The sequence below is a fragment of the Notamacropus eugenii genome, chromosome 5 (assembly GCF_028372415.1).
Source record: "Notamacropus eugenii isolate mMacEug1 chromosome 5, mMacEug1.pri_v2, whole genome shotgun sequence".
Classification (NCBI taxonomy): Eukaryota; Metazoa; Chordata; class Mammalia; order Diprotodontia; family Macropodidae; genus Notamacropus; species Notamacropus eugenii.
In genome coordinates this window covers 169,982,722-169,998,014 of record NC_092876.1, presented here as the reverse complement: position 1 = coordinate 169,998,014, position 15,293 = coordinate 169,982,722, and the positions used below count along the sequence as shown (strand labels likewise).

The window sequence follows — 15,293 nt, the reverse complement described above, 5'->3', positions numbered from 1 at the left end:
TTGAAAGGAATGCTCTGTGAGAATGGGGAAAAAACAGCAAATCACAGAAGATCCTCATGATTTTTCAGAGATTCATAAAGAATGGGAGAATGGGGAGCAGCTAGGAGGTGCAGTGCACAGAGTACCAGGCCTGGAGTCAGGAGGACCTGAGTTCTAATCTGCTGTAGATATTTACTACATGACCCTGGGCAAGTCACTTAACACTGATTGCTTCTCCCCTCCATGAAAAAAAAAAAATTAATATAAAGGGAGACTGAACCTGACAAAGCCTGGTAAAGCAGGGTAGGAATTATGAGATCCCCTAAAGACCAGAGTACAGGTGAAGGTCTTCTGGAATGAATTTGCAAACTCAAGGATTCTTGAAGTAAGGTGGTAAAGATTTATTGTTATGCTTTTCAGCATGCAAGAGTTCGTAGGGAACCTGCAATTTGAAAAGGGTGCAGATAAAGTTAATATAGGACATTCTATAGTATAGCATGTGACAAATATGCTAAGTGGGTGATTCAGGGCAGGATTAGGGAGTGGTTAAGGAGTGGTCAGCTTTTAAAGGAACATATACTTTTAGTATCTAGTGCCCAAGTATTTTACCCAGAGCTCATTGGGAAATAGCCCAAAGTGAGGTGGGATGTGGAAGGGGGACTACAGGAAGATGTGGTTTTAGGCCTGAAACATTACTAAGTCAATGAACCATCAAGGCTGCCTGAGAAATATCCAGCCTGACCCCATTAATGTCTTTTTAGACTAGATAAACATAAGAGAGTATGCACATGCCTAAGTTTAGGATACATATAACAGGTCAGTGAGTAACAAATATCTTTATGATCCCTTACACAGCCAGTTCAGTCAGTGGGGCAGCTAGGTGGTTCAGTGGATAGAGCACCAGTTCAGGAGTCAGGAGGACCTGAGTTCAAATATCACCTCAGACACTTGACACTCACTAGCTATGTGGCCTTGGGCAAGTCACTTAACCCCAACTGCCTCATCCTGGGTCATCTCCAGTCATCCTGATGAATATCTGGTCACTGGATTCACGCAGTGCTGCAGAAGAAGTGAGGCTGGTGACCTGCACAGCCCTCCCTCACTCAAAACAAAGTCAAGTGCAAGTCATGTCATTATTTCTCTGATAGCATGGTCTTCTTCAGCAACGAAGGATGAACACATACATAGCTCAGCCAGTACACAGCTGGTTCAAACTAACAAATTCTAGACGTACATGTGGCTACTGTATCAGAAAGAGAGATAAAAGTTTTGCTAGGGCAGGCTGTCCTTAAACTGGGGAGAAACTGCCAGAGACCATGCTTTGAGGCTAGGGAGAAATGTGATTTTTAGAGAGAAATGGGATTTTAGAATTGGGATCCAAGCACAGATACCCAAGCAACCTATCAAACTCAGAGCTTTTTGGCCACTGTTTGGTATTTCTGTGTTGTCTCTGGTATCTTTGGTGGCCTCACAGAGTTATGAGACATGTATAGCAAAGTAATAAAATGAATTTTACCTGATTTTCCTTCATTGAGTACCGTGGCCTGGGAAATGTAAGCAATATGGGCAATAGTAAAGAATCAATGACAGAAAGAAATGACACCAGTTAGTTTTTCTTTGGGGTCATTGACAAGTGCTTTTCCTTCTTTATATTCTGATTATGTACCTGAACTCCTAATAAAAACTCAGATGGCCAAAAACATTTCAGAGATAAGAAAATATTGTTGGAGATGTTCATGTTACCTGGGTCAAAAAGTGCAAAATCCAATGAAACTGCAACCCTCTCTTTAATGAAAGACTGCTGAAAGACAGAAGGGCCAGAGTCACCTTGACAAGCATTGACTTTGCATGTCCCCTCACAGAACTCTATTTCTTCACCAACCACATGTTCAGATCTCTTGCTGCCCAAGTTGGCTTTTCAGGATGTGTTTTACAAAATCTTAGATTGCTTTGACTTAAGCTAAGAAGGAAGGCATTTACTCACCTGTCAGTCTTAGAACTGAGAGTTATTTCACCCGGTGTTCTAGAAGGTAAATAGCCTTGATGAACATAATGATTACAGTCTTGGAAACTGTTCCTCATGTGCCATTTTTATTCTCAGCCTAATTCTGAGTATAGATCTCATACACACTGAACTTGTCTCAGAACTCTGAACTAGAGATCTCAGTTTCTGATCATGGCTTTTGGGGAAGCTTTCATTTCAGATGTAAGGGAGAAAGTATCACTCATCAATATAACCAGAGGTTCTGGATTGTTTGGTATGAGTGTTTTCTCTCAGGACTGGAGAGTCCTGGGATTTGATTAGAAGTATAGAGAGAGGCTGCTGAACTCTCTCATCAATCTCACTTGGGACCCTTCTGATGTCAGTGTTTGCTTTTTACCCGTCTTTTTTCACTTGTTAATGTTTCCTTAGACTATGTCTCTGCCTTATGGTCTGGGGGGAAAGGGTCATAGAGAGTATCAATACTCTAGGATAAGTATTTCCCTTGTACATATGTGCCATTTGGTGAAATTTTGAAGAGAAGGCAAACCTTTTTATCCCCTGCTCTTTTTCTTATAGAAAAGGGAAATTCTGGATAAAATTGGAATGCCTATAATGTCATCTTTAGATTCATTTCCTTTTTTTAAAACATGTATCATGCTATTCTGGTAGGACTAGGAGTCTAAGAGTAATGAATGATCTGAATATGATTCCACCTTATAACATGTAATATAATACAAGAGGCAAATAAATGGTGCAGTGGATAGAATGGCGGAGTCAGGAAGACTCCCTTTTGTGAATTCCAATCTGTCCTCAGACATCAACTGTGTGACACTGGGAAAATCACTTAACCTTGTTTGCCTCAGTTTCTTCATCCGTGAAATGAGCTGGAGAAGGAAATGGCAAATCACTCCAGTATCTTTACTAAGTAAACTTCATATGGGGTTGATGGGGTGCTTACATGCATGTGCTTGGATCTCAGTTCTAAAATGGCACTTCTCTTTAAAAATCACATTCTTCCCTAGCCTCAAAACAGTATCCCAAGCAGCTTTTCTCCAGCCAAAGGACACAGACTGTCCCAGTAAAACTTATACCTCTTTTCTGAAACAGCAGCCCACTTCACCTATAGAATTTATTAGTCTGAACCAGCTGTATACTGGCTGAGCTGTGACGTACTGGGTCATAATAACATTTACTACTCACTGATCCATCATATGTATTCTAGACTTGGACATATGTATACTCCTTTACATTTATATTGTCTAGGAAGACATTGATGAGGGCAAACTGGTATTCCTTAGTCAGCCCTAACTGTCACTTGACTTAGTAATTATTCAGGTCTAAAACCACACCTCCATGTAGTCCCTCCTTGTGCTATTTCCCAGTCAATTCTAGATGAAATACCTGTGCAGTAAATAGCAAAACTACATGTTCCTTTAAGGACTATCCACTCCCTAATCCCACCCTGAATCATCTAGTTAGCATATTTGGCACATGTTTTACTAGAGAATGTCCTATATAAACTTTACCTGGACCCCATTCAAATCGCAGTTTCCCTAAGAACTCTTGCCCACTGAAAAGTGTAATAAATCCTTAACTTGACCTCAAGAGTGCTTAAGTCTGTGAATTCATTCCAGGCAACCTACTCCAGTACAGTGGTCTTTGTAGGGGTCTCACACTCTCTGGTCCGATCCTCGTCATATTTTTGGTGCCCAGCATGGGGCACTGTCTAAAGTCTCATGTATTCTTCAAGTCAAGGGAAGCTTCCCCTCTCTTCCCCTTTCAATTAAGCTTCCCAAGCCCTTCCACCCTCTTAGTCTTGTAGTTGAGGTTCACCCCTTAAGTACCTTGGAAGACTTACTGGGGTTCAAGTGGAGCCTTCAACAGGCTCTGGCACAATCCCCAAGAGACAAGGGATGCCTTGGTAGGGAGTTTGTGTGTGAGTTCATTCCCTCTCTAGGACACTAGGTGCTGAGGTGGGCTACAGGTACTCTTTGATACCCTTCCTCTCTATACCCATCTCTAAGACTTACAGGGCAAATGATGAGCCAACATCCCCATATTCACCCCTCAGAAACTTGGTCTCTAAGACTGTAAAGAACATTTTATCTAGCTTCCATTATGATCTGGAGAGCCATGCAAAAATGTCTGATTTGTGCAGAAGATTTCTGACAATCCTCTCTGGGTTTTTGGATTCATTGTCTGTATATCTTCTGTTTCTATATGTTCTATCTGTGCCTGTGTGAATGAGAATGTCGGTGTTAATGCATTCAGCCTGCTGAAGCTGGACTTTGGAATGTAGTTATCTCTTTCCTTCCCTCTTTCTCCCTCTCTGATAATAGTTTCAGAAGAGTGAATGGATGGAAGAGAGAAAGAGAAAGACAAATCTTGCACTGTTCAGTTTATATGATTGCTAAAGACAGTGTCATATCAGAAATAGAAAGAAATAAGGTATATGCAGTTAGAAATGGGCTTTCATCATAGCCCCAGAAGGAATAAGCATGAAGGAAAGAGAACAGTATGGGTACAAAGTTTAAGGAAAGCATAAAAGGTCTGGAAATTTATGGAAAGTTGGTAAAATTCTCTCTCTTTCTACCTTCTAATCTTGGGCAGGTTTTGGAGGTGGAGAGAAGTGGGGAAACTTTTCCCTTATATCAGAGAGGCAGATTGACTAGCACTTAAACATTTCATGCCTCACCTAAAAGAAAAATCTTTTTTGTAATGTCACACAGAAAAAAAGGTAGTTAAATACATTCTGGTCATATTTTAAGCGAAATGTGTTACTCCTAATTTGATGTTTAAGATAAGTCAGAATTCATGATACTATTTGGCACTAAGGCAAATGGAGAAAATACATAGATTTAAAAAAGAGACACCTTAGCGACAGAGCATTGAACTCTCTAGTGAAGGAGAGGGGACTAGGCACCACTGGGTTACTCTCCTTCACCTGGCAAAAAGGAAGGAGGGGAGGCATAGCAGCTATTTCAGGACCCCACTGAAAATAGGCCTGGGTCCCTGGTCACCCTGAATCCCACCTCTCTAGGCAAGAAGTGGAACCTCTCCTCTCAAACCCCCTAGTCCTTGCTCCCACATCACTGGAGCTTGGAGCTTCTGCTCCAAGTTCCCTGAAACTGAGCACCCCCTTTCAGGAAGCTCATAGATTCCTCAAGGACCCTATTCCTTATCCACCAAATCCCCCTCCTCAATGTTCCCCTGGACATTTGATTGAGATACTGGATTCTACAATGTCCCAGCACTCCTCATCCTTAGTCCCTCTTTCTCCCTTCCCAAATCCCTGACTGCCCCACAACCCAACTCTGCAACTGTGGGGAGAGTAAGGGATGGGCCAGGGAAGTACAACATCATAAACCAACCAGTTTCTTCATTTGGTAAGCTCAGTCTTCTATTAAAATTTTTTTACACGTGATGGTTTGGAACTGCAATTAATGTCATCTAGAATTTAGTTTTCATTACTATTGCTTTTTCTAAATTGTAGTAAAATTCTCTTATACTGTAAAAATTGAATGACCACTGTAAGCCAGAAACGGTGTTAGACAAAGCAATCTTTAACCTGAATTTTGTTGAAATAAAAAGATGTCAGAAAGACTGTGTAAAACCAGTTATGTTGCTTTATCAGCCTTGCTAACCCTGTCTTATAATGTTTCATAACTGCCATTTAGAAAACAAGTTATTTTCATCTTTGGTTATAGTTAAAAAGTTTACAGGTAAAATAATTTGACTATCACTTATGAATGTTGTAGGATTGTGAACTGTTATTTGGGGCTACTCTTTTAATGCTTAAACTTAAAATAGTTAATTGATTACTGCGTATGGAAAATGAAATTGGGTGAAAATTTTATCCACGTTGGTTCTGCTCATTCAGAATAGTTCTCCTCTATGTTTGGAGGTTGGCAGAGAGGCACTCTGAAAAGAATGCTAAAGAGTAGTACGATTAGAGCAAGTGGCCAGTAAAATATATAAACCTTTTGTATAATCTAACCAGGAAATCAAATGCTATTTTTATCTAGAATTAGAACATGTGCAGAAATTTATGCAAACTACTTAAAACTCACCTTAAGATGTTCCCATTGTTTCAAAGGATTTTAAAAGGAGTATTATTCTTCTGTGAGCAGGCTTTTACTGTTACCAATGTGAGACTCAATTATGCCTCTTTTTACTAAAAAATTGTGATATTTAAGAATTCTGCAATAACTAGGATTTTAGTTCATTATAATACTTTTGGGAATCTATGTTACTTTACACCAACTAAGTTTAAATGAATTTCAGTTTTAAAGGCTTATTTTTTCTTCAAGGTGAAAAGAAAGCTATTATTTTTAAAGGTTTTCAACTAATTTTCTTCATAAAAGTTTAGTGACTCAGAATCAGGATAAATTTAAATCTGTTTTGAAAGAAAAGGAAATACTTTTACAAGAAATGTTTTTAATCTCCCTTATAAGGCCTATTAAATTTTCATTTTCAAGATAACGTATTGCTAAATTAATATAATGGTCTGTAAAGTAAAGAGATCTTGTTGCTTTGATCTGAATTTGAAGCCATTCTGTCGCCTAAACAAGAGCTAAAATTAGTGTTTGAACTTATCATATGTAAAAGACTTAATTTCTAAAGTTTCTCTTCCGGAGTGTATATAATCAGAGAAGGATAAAGTAGTTTATGAAACATGGATGTACATCTATTCAGTTGTGAGGTTCAAGTCAGAAACATATTTTGTTTAAGGCAGTAGAGCTACGCTAGTGAAGAGTAAACTTGTGAACTATCTTGTGTATGGTGGAAATATAAAGGAAATTGAAGCAGTCTGAGAAATGGGTTCAAAAGATTTGGAAATATAAAGACTTGATCAAAAATATGGAAAGCAGATAAAAAGGTTTTTGTACAAATGGGGTCATCTAAGCCCCTCCTGTCCTTGGATAGTTACTAAATATGTTAAGAGAGTGTGAGGAAGTTTGATAGTATTCTCAAACTCACTCCACTTCTAGTCATTTTCTTCCTATGCCTTTTCAGTCCTTGTTTATTTAATCTTTTTTTTTACCAGATTTGTGTCTCAGCTTCAGTACCCTCTACCTGCAGATGACAGCTCAAGATGGGTACTACCTGCTGTCCAATACCAACACTCATCATCCTCTGGACCTGACATCATACTGGCTACAGACCAAACTCCTTAAATGGCAGGATTCTGTGAGGCAGGAACAGCTCTATTTCCTCTCTCAGCATGAAGCATTTTCACAAACTGAGACATTAGTCCCTTGCCCCAAAAGATTTGGGCTCCCATTTGCTGAAGGGGAGAATGATGGGGTGCTTGGGTGCAAATGATTGGATTTCAGTTCTAAAATCACATTTGTCTTTAAAAAATCACATTTTTCCCTAGTCTCAAAACACTGTCCCAGGTAGCTTCTCCCCAGCCCAAGGACCCAACCTGCCCCAGAAACAACCATTATCTCCCTTCCTGACACAGTAGCCACCTGCACCTGTAGAACTTTCCTCAATTTATTAGTCTGAACTAGTTGTGTACTGGCTGAGCTTGCTATGTACTGGGTCATAATGACATATGCTAATCACTGACCCATCGTATGTATCCTAGACTTAGACATACGAATACTCTTTTAAATTTATCTTGTCTAACAACACATTGATGAGAGCAGCCTGGTACTCCTTAGTCAGTTCTGACAGTTAGCTTAGTGACTTTTCAGGCCTAAAACCACGCCTCCATGCAGCCCTTCCTTGGGGTATTTTCTGATGACATCTAGATAAAATACCTGGGCAGTAGATACCAAAAAAGCATATTCCTTTAAGAACTAACCACTCCCTAATTTCACCCTGAATCACCTAGTTAGCATATTTGGCACATGTTTTACTAGAAAATATTCTGTATAAACTTTACCTTTACCCCATTCAAGAGGCAGATTTCCTAAGAACTCTTGCCCACTGAAAAATATAATAAATCTTTACCTTGACTTCAAGAATGTTTGAGTCTACAAATTCATTCCAGGTGACATGCCCCTGGCCTGAGGTCTGTGTAGAGGTTTCATCCCTGCCCCTTCCAGCCCTCTTCAGGATCATAAAGAATCAGAAATAACTGAAATAATTGAACATCATAATCTTCAAAACTACTTGGTTGTATCATTAGAAGTCACTACATCTCTATGTACAGGATGCCTTGCAGGTCATCTTTCTGGTTCTCACATAGGGTCTCTAAAAATTTTTTTAATATTAATGCCTCTCTTAATCACAGATGAATCTCAGGTAACAACTCTCATTTATATCAGCTAATAATTTATATCACTGTATATCATTTGGAAGGGAGACATTTCCAAATCTCCATTCATCTTAAATTTCTGTCCACTCGACTACTTAACTTCTTTCTTCAACCAGTTGTTGTCCAATACAGAATAGTCTCTCTTAATCACCCATGAAAAAGCTACTTATGCTTTATGATATAATACAAGTATAACAGTGCACGTTACTACATGATGTTGAAATGCTAATTCACACTAGTGAAGGCAGGCTAATATGTGTTTCTGCTGCACTGTGAAGAAAAATGTATGGCCTAATTAGCTAAGATCAAAGTTTTCTGTCTGCAGCTAGTTATACTGAGGACATACCTACTAAATTAATAACAGAACACTCTTCCTGAGAGACCAACCTTTTGGTCACAGGGTGCCTCTTCTATGCTTGTTCTCTCAACCTCTATCAGGTGCTCAAGGGCTATAATGGAAGAAATCATGATTTGCCTGATATTTCACTAGAGCTATTACATCTGGACTCTCAAATACATCTTTGAGGTTTGGGATGAGATAGAGTCTCAGAGCAAGCATTGTGTTAGAAATGCAGCCAATTTTGACACACATTGACCTTTTAGCGGAAAACTGATACTTTGCCTTAGTGGACAGTATTATTCAGTGCCATGGAATTTTTTGTTCTCTGTCTCTATCCCTCTCTTTCTCTGTTAATATCTCTATCTCTATCTCTGCCTGTGTCTGTCTCCTTCTGCTTCTCTCTATCTCTCTGGCTCCCTGTCTCTCTGTCCCTCTGTCTGTCTGTCTGTCTGTCTCTGTCTTTCTCTCTCTCTCTCACACACACACACACATACAGACACACACACAAACACACACACACAATAACTGCTAACTCCCAAACTATAGCAAGGATTTAACAACGATCTCTATCAGATTAATTCCTCTTTGGCACTTTTAGATAGTGGAATTTCTTCAGAAGCCTTACTTTGGCTTAACACTCAATCTGTTTACAATTTAAAACATGGCAAAAATTGAACAGCATAGTTATCCATTGGTAAGCTATAATAACTCTTTTTTTGAGATGTCTTTTCTAAAGGCATCTTTACACATTGTTGAAAGGAGACATTAAAAAAAATAAAACACCTCCTAGGTGGTGCAGACCATTTGCTTAACACCAAATGGGTTGAATAAATTCATTCTTTAGACAGGTTCCCCATTTCTGAAGCAACTTCAGTCTTAGGAGATTATCTAGGCAGTTGGGTTGCAACTTCATATATTTATAAATTCCTTTTTTGCATTTTTTTAATCTATTCCTGTCAGGGAAACAATGATACTTCTCTATTGGGAGGATACTACATAATCCTCATCTCATCAGGGTTTTATTGGTTCCTGGTCTCGTGATCATATAATTTCGAATAAAAGACAGAAAGTCCTAATATGGGAAACAAATTCAGAGTTCATATAGGTCAATTGATATCAAAATCAGGTATTCCCTCTCAAAAACACATTTGTTACCCAGCCCCTTCTTGAAGACATCCAGTTACGGGAAATTTCCTACAACCTATGTCCAATTATATGTTAGGACAATTTCAATTGTTAGAAATTTTTTCCCCGCACATCCTGTTTGGAGTGAAGGAAAATAACTCCCATTTCCTTCAACTATTTTCATTCTTCCTGGTCTTCAGTACCGTCCCTACCATGTTTCCTCTGCCCTAAAATTGTTACAGTTTGTCAAAATACTTCTTGAAATTTTCTGATCAGAACTCTGCTGATAAAACCTGCTCAGCAATGAATACAGAATGATTTTTGCATCCTTCTGTTGATCTTCTAGGTCCTCAAAACCTTCACCTCATTCCAATTATCCTCATTTGTTCTCTTCTGCAAGGAAACCCTGGAGACAAACTGTACTGTTTTTCTTATTTGGACATATGATGAAGGCTCCCATTTTCTGCTTTCTTGTGCTTACCCTTTCTCCTTGTGTTAAATTAATTCACCACATCTACTGATTCTCCTCTTTGTTTCTGGAAAGGGAAACCTTTGTAACCTTCAGTTGCAAATTGAATAAGAGTTATCCTTTGAAAGCCTCTTGTGTATCTGAATAATTTGAGGTAATATTTTCTGGCTCAAATATTTTAACAGGTACAGATAGAGTTACACCTTTATTACATGAGGTTGGCAGGAAATTCCTAACAATTCACCATTTCTAGACAATTTTGGAAGCAAGGAGGTAGTTTGTGAAAAGAGTTCCAGGTTAAAGACAATTTGAAATAATATCTTTATAGAAATGAGGAGTTCACAGGCTCCTCACACACTATAGGTTGTATGCTATCTGAAACTGCAAGAGTCATTTAATCCTCTTCAATATGTCTACTGTCTTTTATGAAATATTTAGTTTGATAAACCATGATTTCTCAGTTAATTTTTGTATTCTTAAATATAATATTGTGTGTAGGATTTTAGGAAACATGATTACTGTGAAAATGAAGGATTTGCCAAAACTATCAAATGGCAAGGGCAGCTAGGTGGTACAGTTGATAGAGTGCTGGGTTGGGAGTCAGGAAGACTCATCTTCTTCACTTCAAATAAGAACTCCACTTTGCAACTATGGTAATGTTCATAATCCTGTTTGCCTCAGTTTCCCCATCTGTAAAATGAGCTGCAGAAGAAAATGGCAAATAACTCTAGTCTCTTTGCCAAGAATACCCCAAATGAGATCACAAGTAAACATGACTGAAAAGAGACTGAACAACAACAAAAACCAGAGGGCAACTGTGCTCTATGTAAGTGAGAACAAAGACATTACTCAGGGCAGAGGGAGTCAATATTCAGCAAATGTGACAAATTTTCCTAGGAGACTGAAGTGTCTGGTGAGGATGATAGGAAAAATGTTTTCTATGATATAAGCCAATATTTAATGCATTCTGTGAGTGGACCAAGTACACAGTGAAAATTCAATTTTGAATTAATTGAGGTAACTTAATGGAAGATAGAAGAAATTAGAGAGAGAACAGAGGTAGTACAAATATACAAGGATCCCGTTCTAAGGGTTAAGGCAGTATGTTATATGTAGTGGATGCTCTTGAGAAGTGGACATCTAATATGTGGTCTGGCAGTTATGTCATTCTTAGTTCTAAAACATGCAATTTTCCATAAAAGTTATGACATATTATTGGATCTGACTATTATGATTCCTCCAAGATAGTCAGCATAATAAAAAAAAGAAGGAAAAAGAGCACTACAATAGGAAAAAATAATAGAAAAAGTGTGTAAGAGAAATGTGCATACCAATGGATTCTCACATCTGACAAAGAAATATACTTGATCTCCAAAAACATCCACATTATCCAGAACAAAGTCCAACTTCATCACTGATATTTCTTTTTTCACCAGAAGATTTTCCCCTCCATGAATTTCTTCATGGCAACTTTCACATCCTTGTTCCTCAAGCTGTAGATCAGAGGGTTCAACATAGGGACAAGGATTGAGTAAAACACAGAGGACACCTTCCCTTGTTCCATGGAGTTGACTGAAGAGGGTTGTAAGTACATGAATGTACCGGAACCAAAGAAGAAGCCCACTGCTGCCATGTGAGAACTGCATGTGCTGAAAGCCTTGGACTTCCCTTCAGTGGAGCGAATACGGAGAATGCTGGCAATAATGAAGAAGTAAGAGCTAACAATAGTCAGAGTTGGGATGATGATATTAAATGTACTAAGGCAAAATATCATCACTTCATTGACATAGGTGCTGGAGCAAGAGAGCTCTAGGAGGGGATTGAGATCACAGAAGTAATGGTTGATGACATTGTCCTTGCAGAAGACCACTCTGAGCATGCAGCCTGTGTGAGCTGTGGCACCAACCAAGCCCATCACATATGAACCACCTACTAACCAAAAGCAAACCTGATGGGAAACAACAACATTATACAGGAGAGGCCTACAGATGGCAACATAACGGTCATAGGCCATAGCTGCCAACATATGACACTCAGCTATTATAAAAATGAGGAAGAAATAGAGCTGAGTCATGCATTCATTGTAGGAGATGATATTCTTCTCTGACAAAAAATTCACTAACATCTTGGGGACTATCACTGTAGAATGGCAGAGATCAATGAAAGACAAGCTGCTGAGTAAATAATACATGGGAGTGTGGAGGAGAGAAGAAATGAGAATCAGTGTTATCATGCCCAGGTTCCCCACAACGGTGACCATATAAATGCTCAAGAATAGCAGTAAGAGGGGAATCTGGAGCTCTGGCCTGTGTGTTAGCCCTTCCAGGATGAACTTTGACACTGCCGAGTTATTTCCTTTGTCCATTTGAAATGGATACTCTGTGAGAATGGGGAAAAAAGCAGCACATCAGAAGCGATTCTCATGATTTTTTCAGAGGTTCATAATGAATGGGAGACTGGGGAACACCTTAATGGTACAGGGATAGAGCAGCAGGCCTGGGTTTGGAAGGACCTGAGTTCAAATGTGCTGCAGATATTTACTAGCAAGGTGACCCTGGGCAAGTCACTTAATGCTGATTGCCTCCCTCACCCCCCACAAAAGTAAATAAAAATAATGGGAGAATGAACCTAGTGCTCTTTGGCCAACTTCTACTATTTCCATGTTGCCTCATGACACCCAGAATTTCTAGTAACCTCACAGGTATATGAGATATGTATACCAAACTATTAAATTGAGCTTTATCTGATTTTCTTCCAGTGAGGGAGAGTAATGTGAGAGATAATGAAGAATCAATCGCAAAAACAAGTGACTACCAGTTAGTTTTTCTTTGGGGTCATTGAGAAGTCCTTTTTCTTGTTTATATCTTGATTATGTATCTGAAGTCCTAATAAAACTCAAATGACCAAAAACAATGATTTCTGTACCCATTTCAGAGATAAGAAAACATTTTTGTAGATGTTGATTTGCTATCAAGGTCAAAAAGTAAAAAATCTAATGAGTTTGCAACTCTCTTTAATGAACAACTGAAAGACAGAGGAGCTGGAGCCATCTTGACAAATGGTGGCCTTGTACTTTCCCTCATAGTATTCTATTTCTTCACCAACCTCGTGTTCAGATCTCTTACTGCCCAAGTAGGCTTGTCAGGTTGTGTTTCACCAAAATTCTAGGCTCATATGACTTAGGCTTACAAGGAGGGCATTTACTCACCTGCCAGTCTTATGACTGAGGGCATCTCACCCAGTGTTCTAGAAGGTAAATGGCCTTGATGAGTATAATGATGACAGTCTTGGAAAATGTCCCTCATGTGTCATTTTTATTCTCAGTCTAATTCAGAGTATAGATCTCATACATTGAACTTGTCTCAGAATTCTGAACTAGAAATCCCAATTTATGATCACGGCTTTTTGGGGAGTTTTCATTTCAGATGAAAGGGAGAAAACATCACTCATCAATATAACCAGAGTTTCTGGCTTGTTTTGTATGAGTGTTTTCTCTTAGGATTGGAGAGTCCTGGGATTTCATTATAAGTATAGGGAGAAGTTGCTGAACTCTTTCATCAGTCTCACTTGGGATACTTCTAGTGTCAGTGTTTTCCTTTTTCACTTCTTTTTTCTTTTGTTAATAGGTTTGCTTAGACTATGTCTCTGCCTTACGGTCTAGAGGGAAAGGGTCATAAAGAGCATCAATGCTCTAGGATGAGTACTTCCCATATTCCTTGCTAGATGTATACCACTTGGTAAAATTTTGTAGGTACCATGATGTTAGGAGTGAAGACACATCATTTTATTCACTGCCTCTTTTCTTATTGAAAAGAGAAACTCTGAAGAAAATGTTATTTTTAGATTCATCTGCGTTTTTGAAAAAGCATTTGTTATGCTTTTGTAGAAGGTCTAGGAATCTTGGAGTAATGAATGCTCTGAACATGATTCCATCTTATAACATGTAATACTGTATAAGCGACAGTAAATGGTGCAGTGGATAGAATGCTGGGCCAAGAGTCAGGAAGCATCCCCTTTTTGAATTCAGATCTGGCCTCAGACACTAGCTGTGCAACTCTTGACATATCTCTTAACTCTGTTTGCCTCACTTTCCTCATCTGTAAAATGAATTGGACAAGGATATGGCAAATCACTTCAGTAGATTTACCAAGAAAACTTCAAATGAGGTCATAAAAAATCAGACATGACTGAAAGGACTGAATGACATATTATTCAAGATCATCAAAAAATAATACCCTTTATGAATAGATTTGCCTTTTCAATAAAATAGGGATAATAATACACAAGCGTTCGTACTATAAATATCATTTATTATCATTGCTAAATTCAACACTATATATGAATGCATAAATATTATATGAACATATATGTGCTTGCTTATATACTTATGTGACTGTTGTTTTTATGAAACATATATACAATTTTGTCTATAAATTTATTGTTTAGTATATTACATTTATAAGAACAGTGTACCAATTAAAGGCTCCAGTACTTCAAGCATGTATGATTCCATTGGTATAGATGCTCCTTCCACCTAAACAGCCGACTATCCCTCTGTGGCTCAGTAGTACTTAATGCCTTTGAGACATACTATGGAAAAAAAAAAACATGTCACCTTGTAGCCAACCTCCTACATGAAGATATAGAACTGGAGAATACCTTAAAAGTCAACTAGCCTAATCTCATTTTACAGAGGAGGAACGTGAGAGTCTAAGAAGTTAGGTGACTTGTCCAAGGTCACAAAGGAAAATACCTTCTAAATTTAGCTAGTCTGCATTTCAGATAAAAAAGATATGGTTCATTTTTTGTGCATATACTGCAGACCTTTTGAGCTTGGAAGACGAGAAAGAGGTTGTGCTCCTTGGCACTATCTTCTAGAATTAAGGTTACCCTCCAAACCATGATTCAAGCATTGTGGTTCAGCAGGGAGAGTGCTGAATTTGGGCTATTGAACTTAATATCATTAGGCCTGAGTTTAAATTTGATCTCTGCCATTTACTACCCATGTGGCATGGGGCAGGTGACTAAATCTTTCTGGGCTTCAGAGTTCTCAATGTAAAATGCAGTGACTTTTATCTTACGCATCTATCCTTTCCTCCAGGATAGTTGGTGCAGAGACAAGTACCTG

General features: G+C 38.5%; 1 protein-coding gene across 1 annotated transcript; it reads right to left on the bottom strand.

Moving 5' to 3' along the window:
* Window positions 1–11,594: 11,594 nt before the first annotated feature.
* LOC140508982 (olfactory receptor 8G1-like) lies at window positions 11,595–12,530 on the bottom strand. Its single transcript, XM_072616898.1, has one exon. The coding sequence runs from the start codon at window positions 12,528–12,530 to the stop codon at window positions 11,595–11,597; it is 936 nt and encodes a 311-aa protein (XP_072472999.1).
* Window positions 12,531–15,293: the final 2,763 nt, after the last annotated feature.

Excerpts from the sequence above, each read along its gene's own strand:
- LOC140508982 (XM_072616898.1), bottom strand. The coding sequence starts at position 12,530 with ATGGACAAAGGAAATAACTCGGCAGTGTCAAAGTTCATCCTGGAAGGG.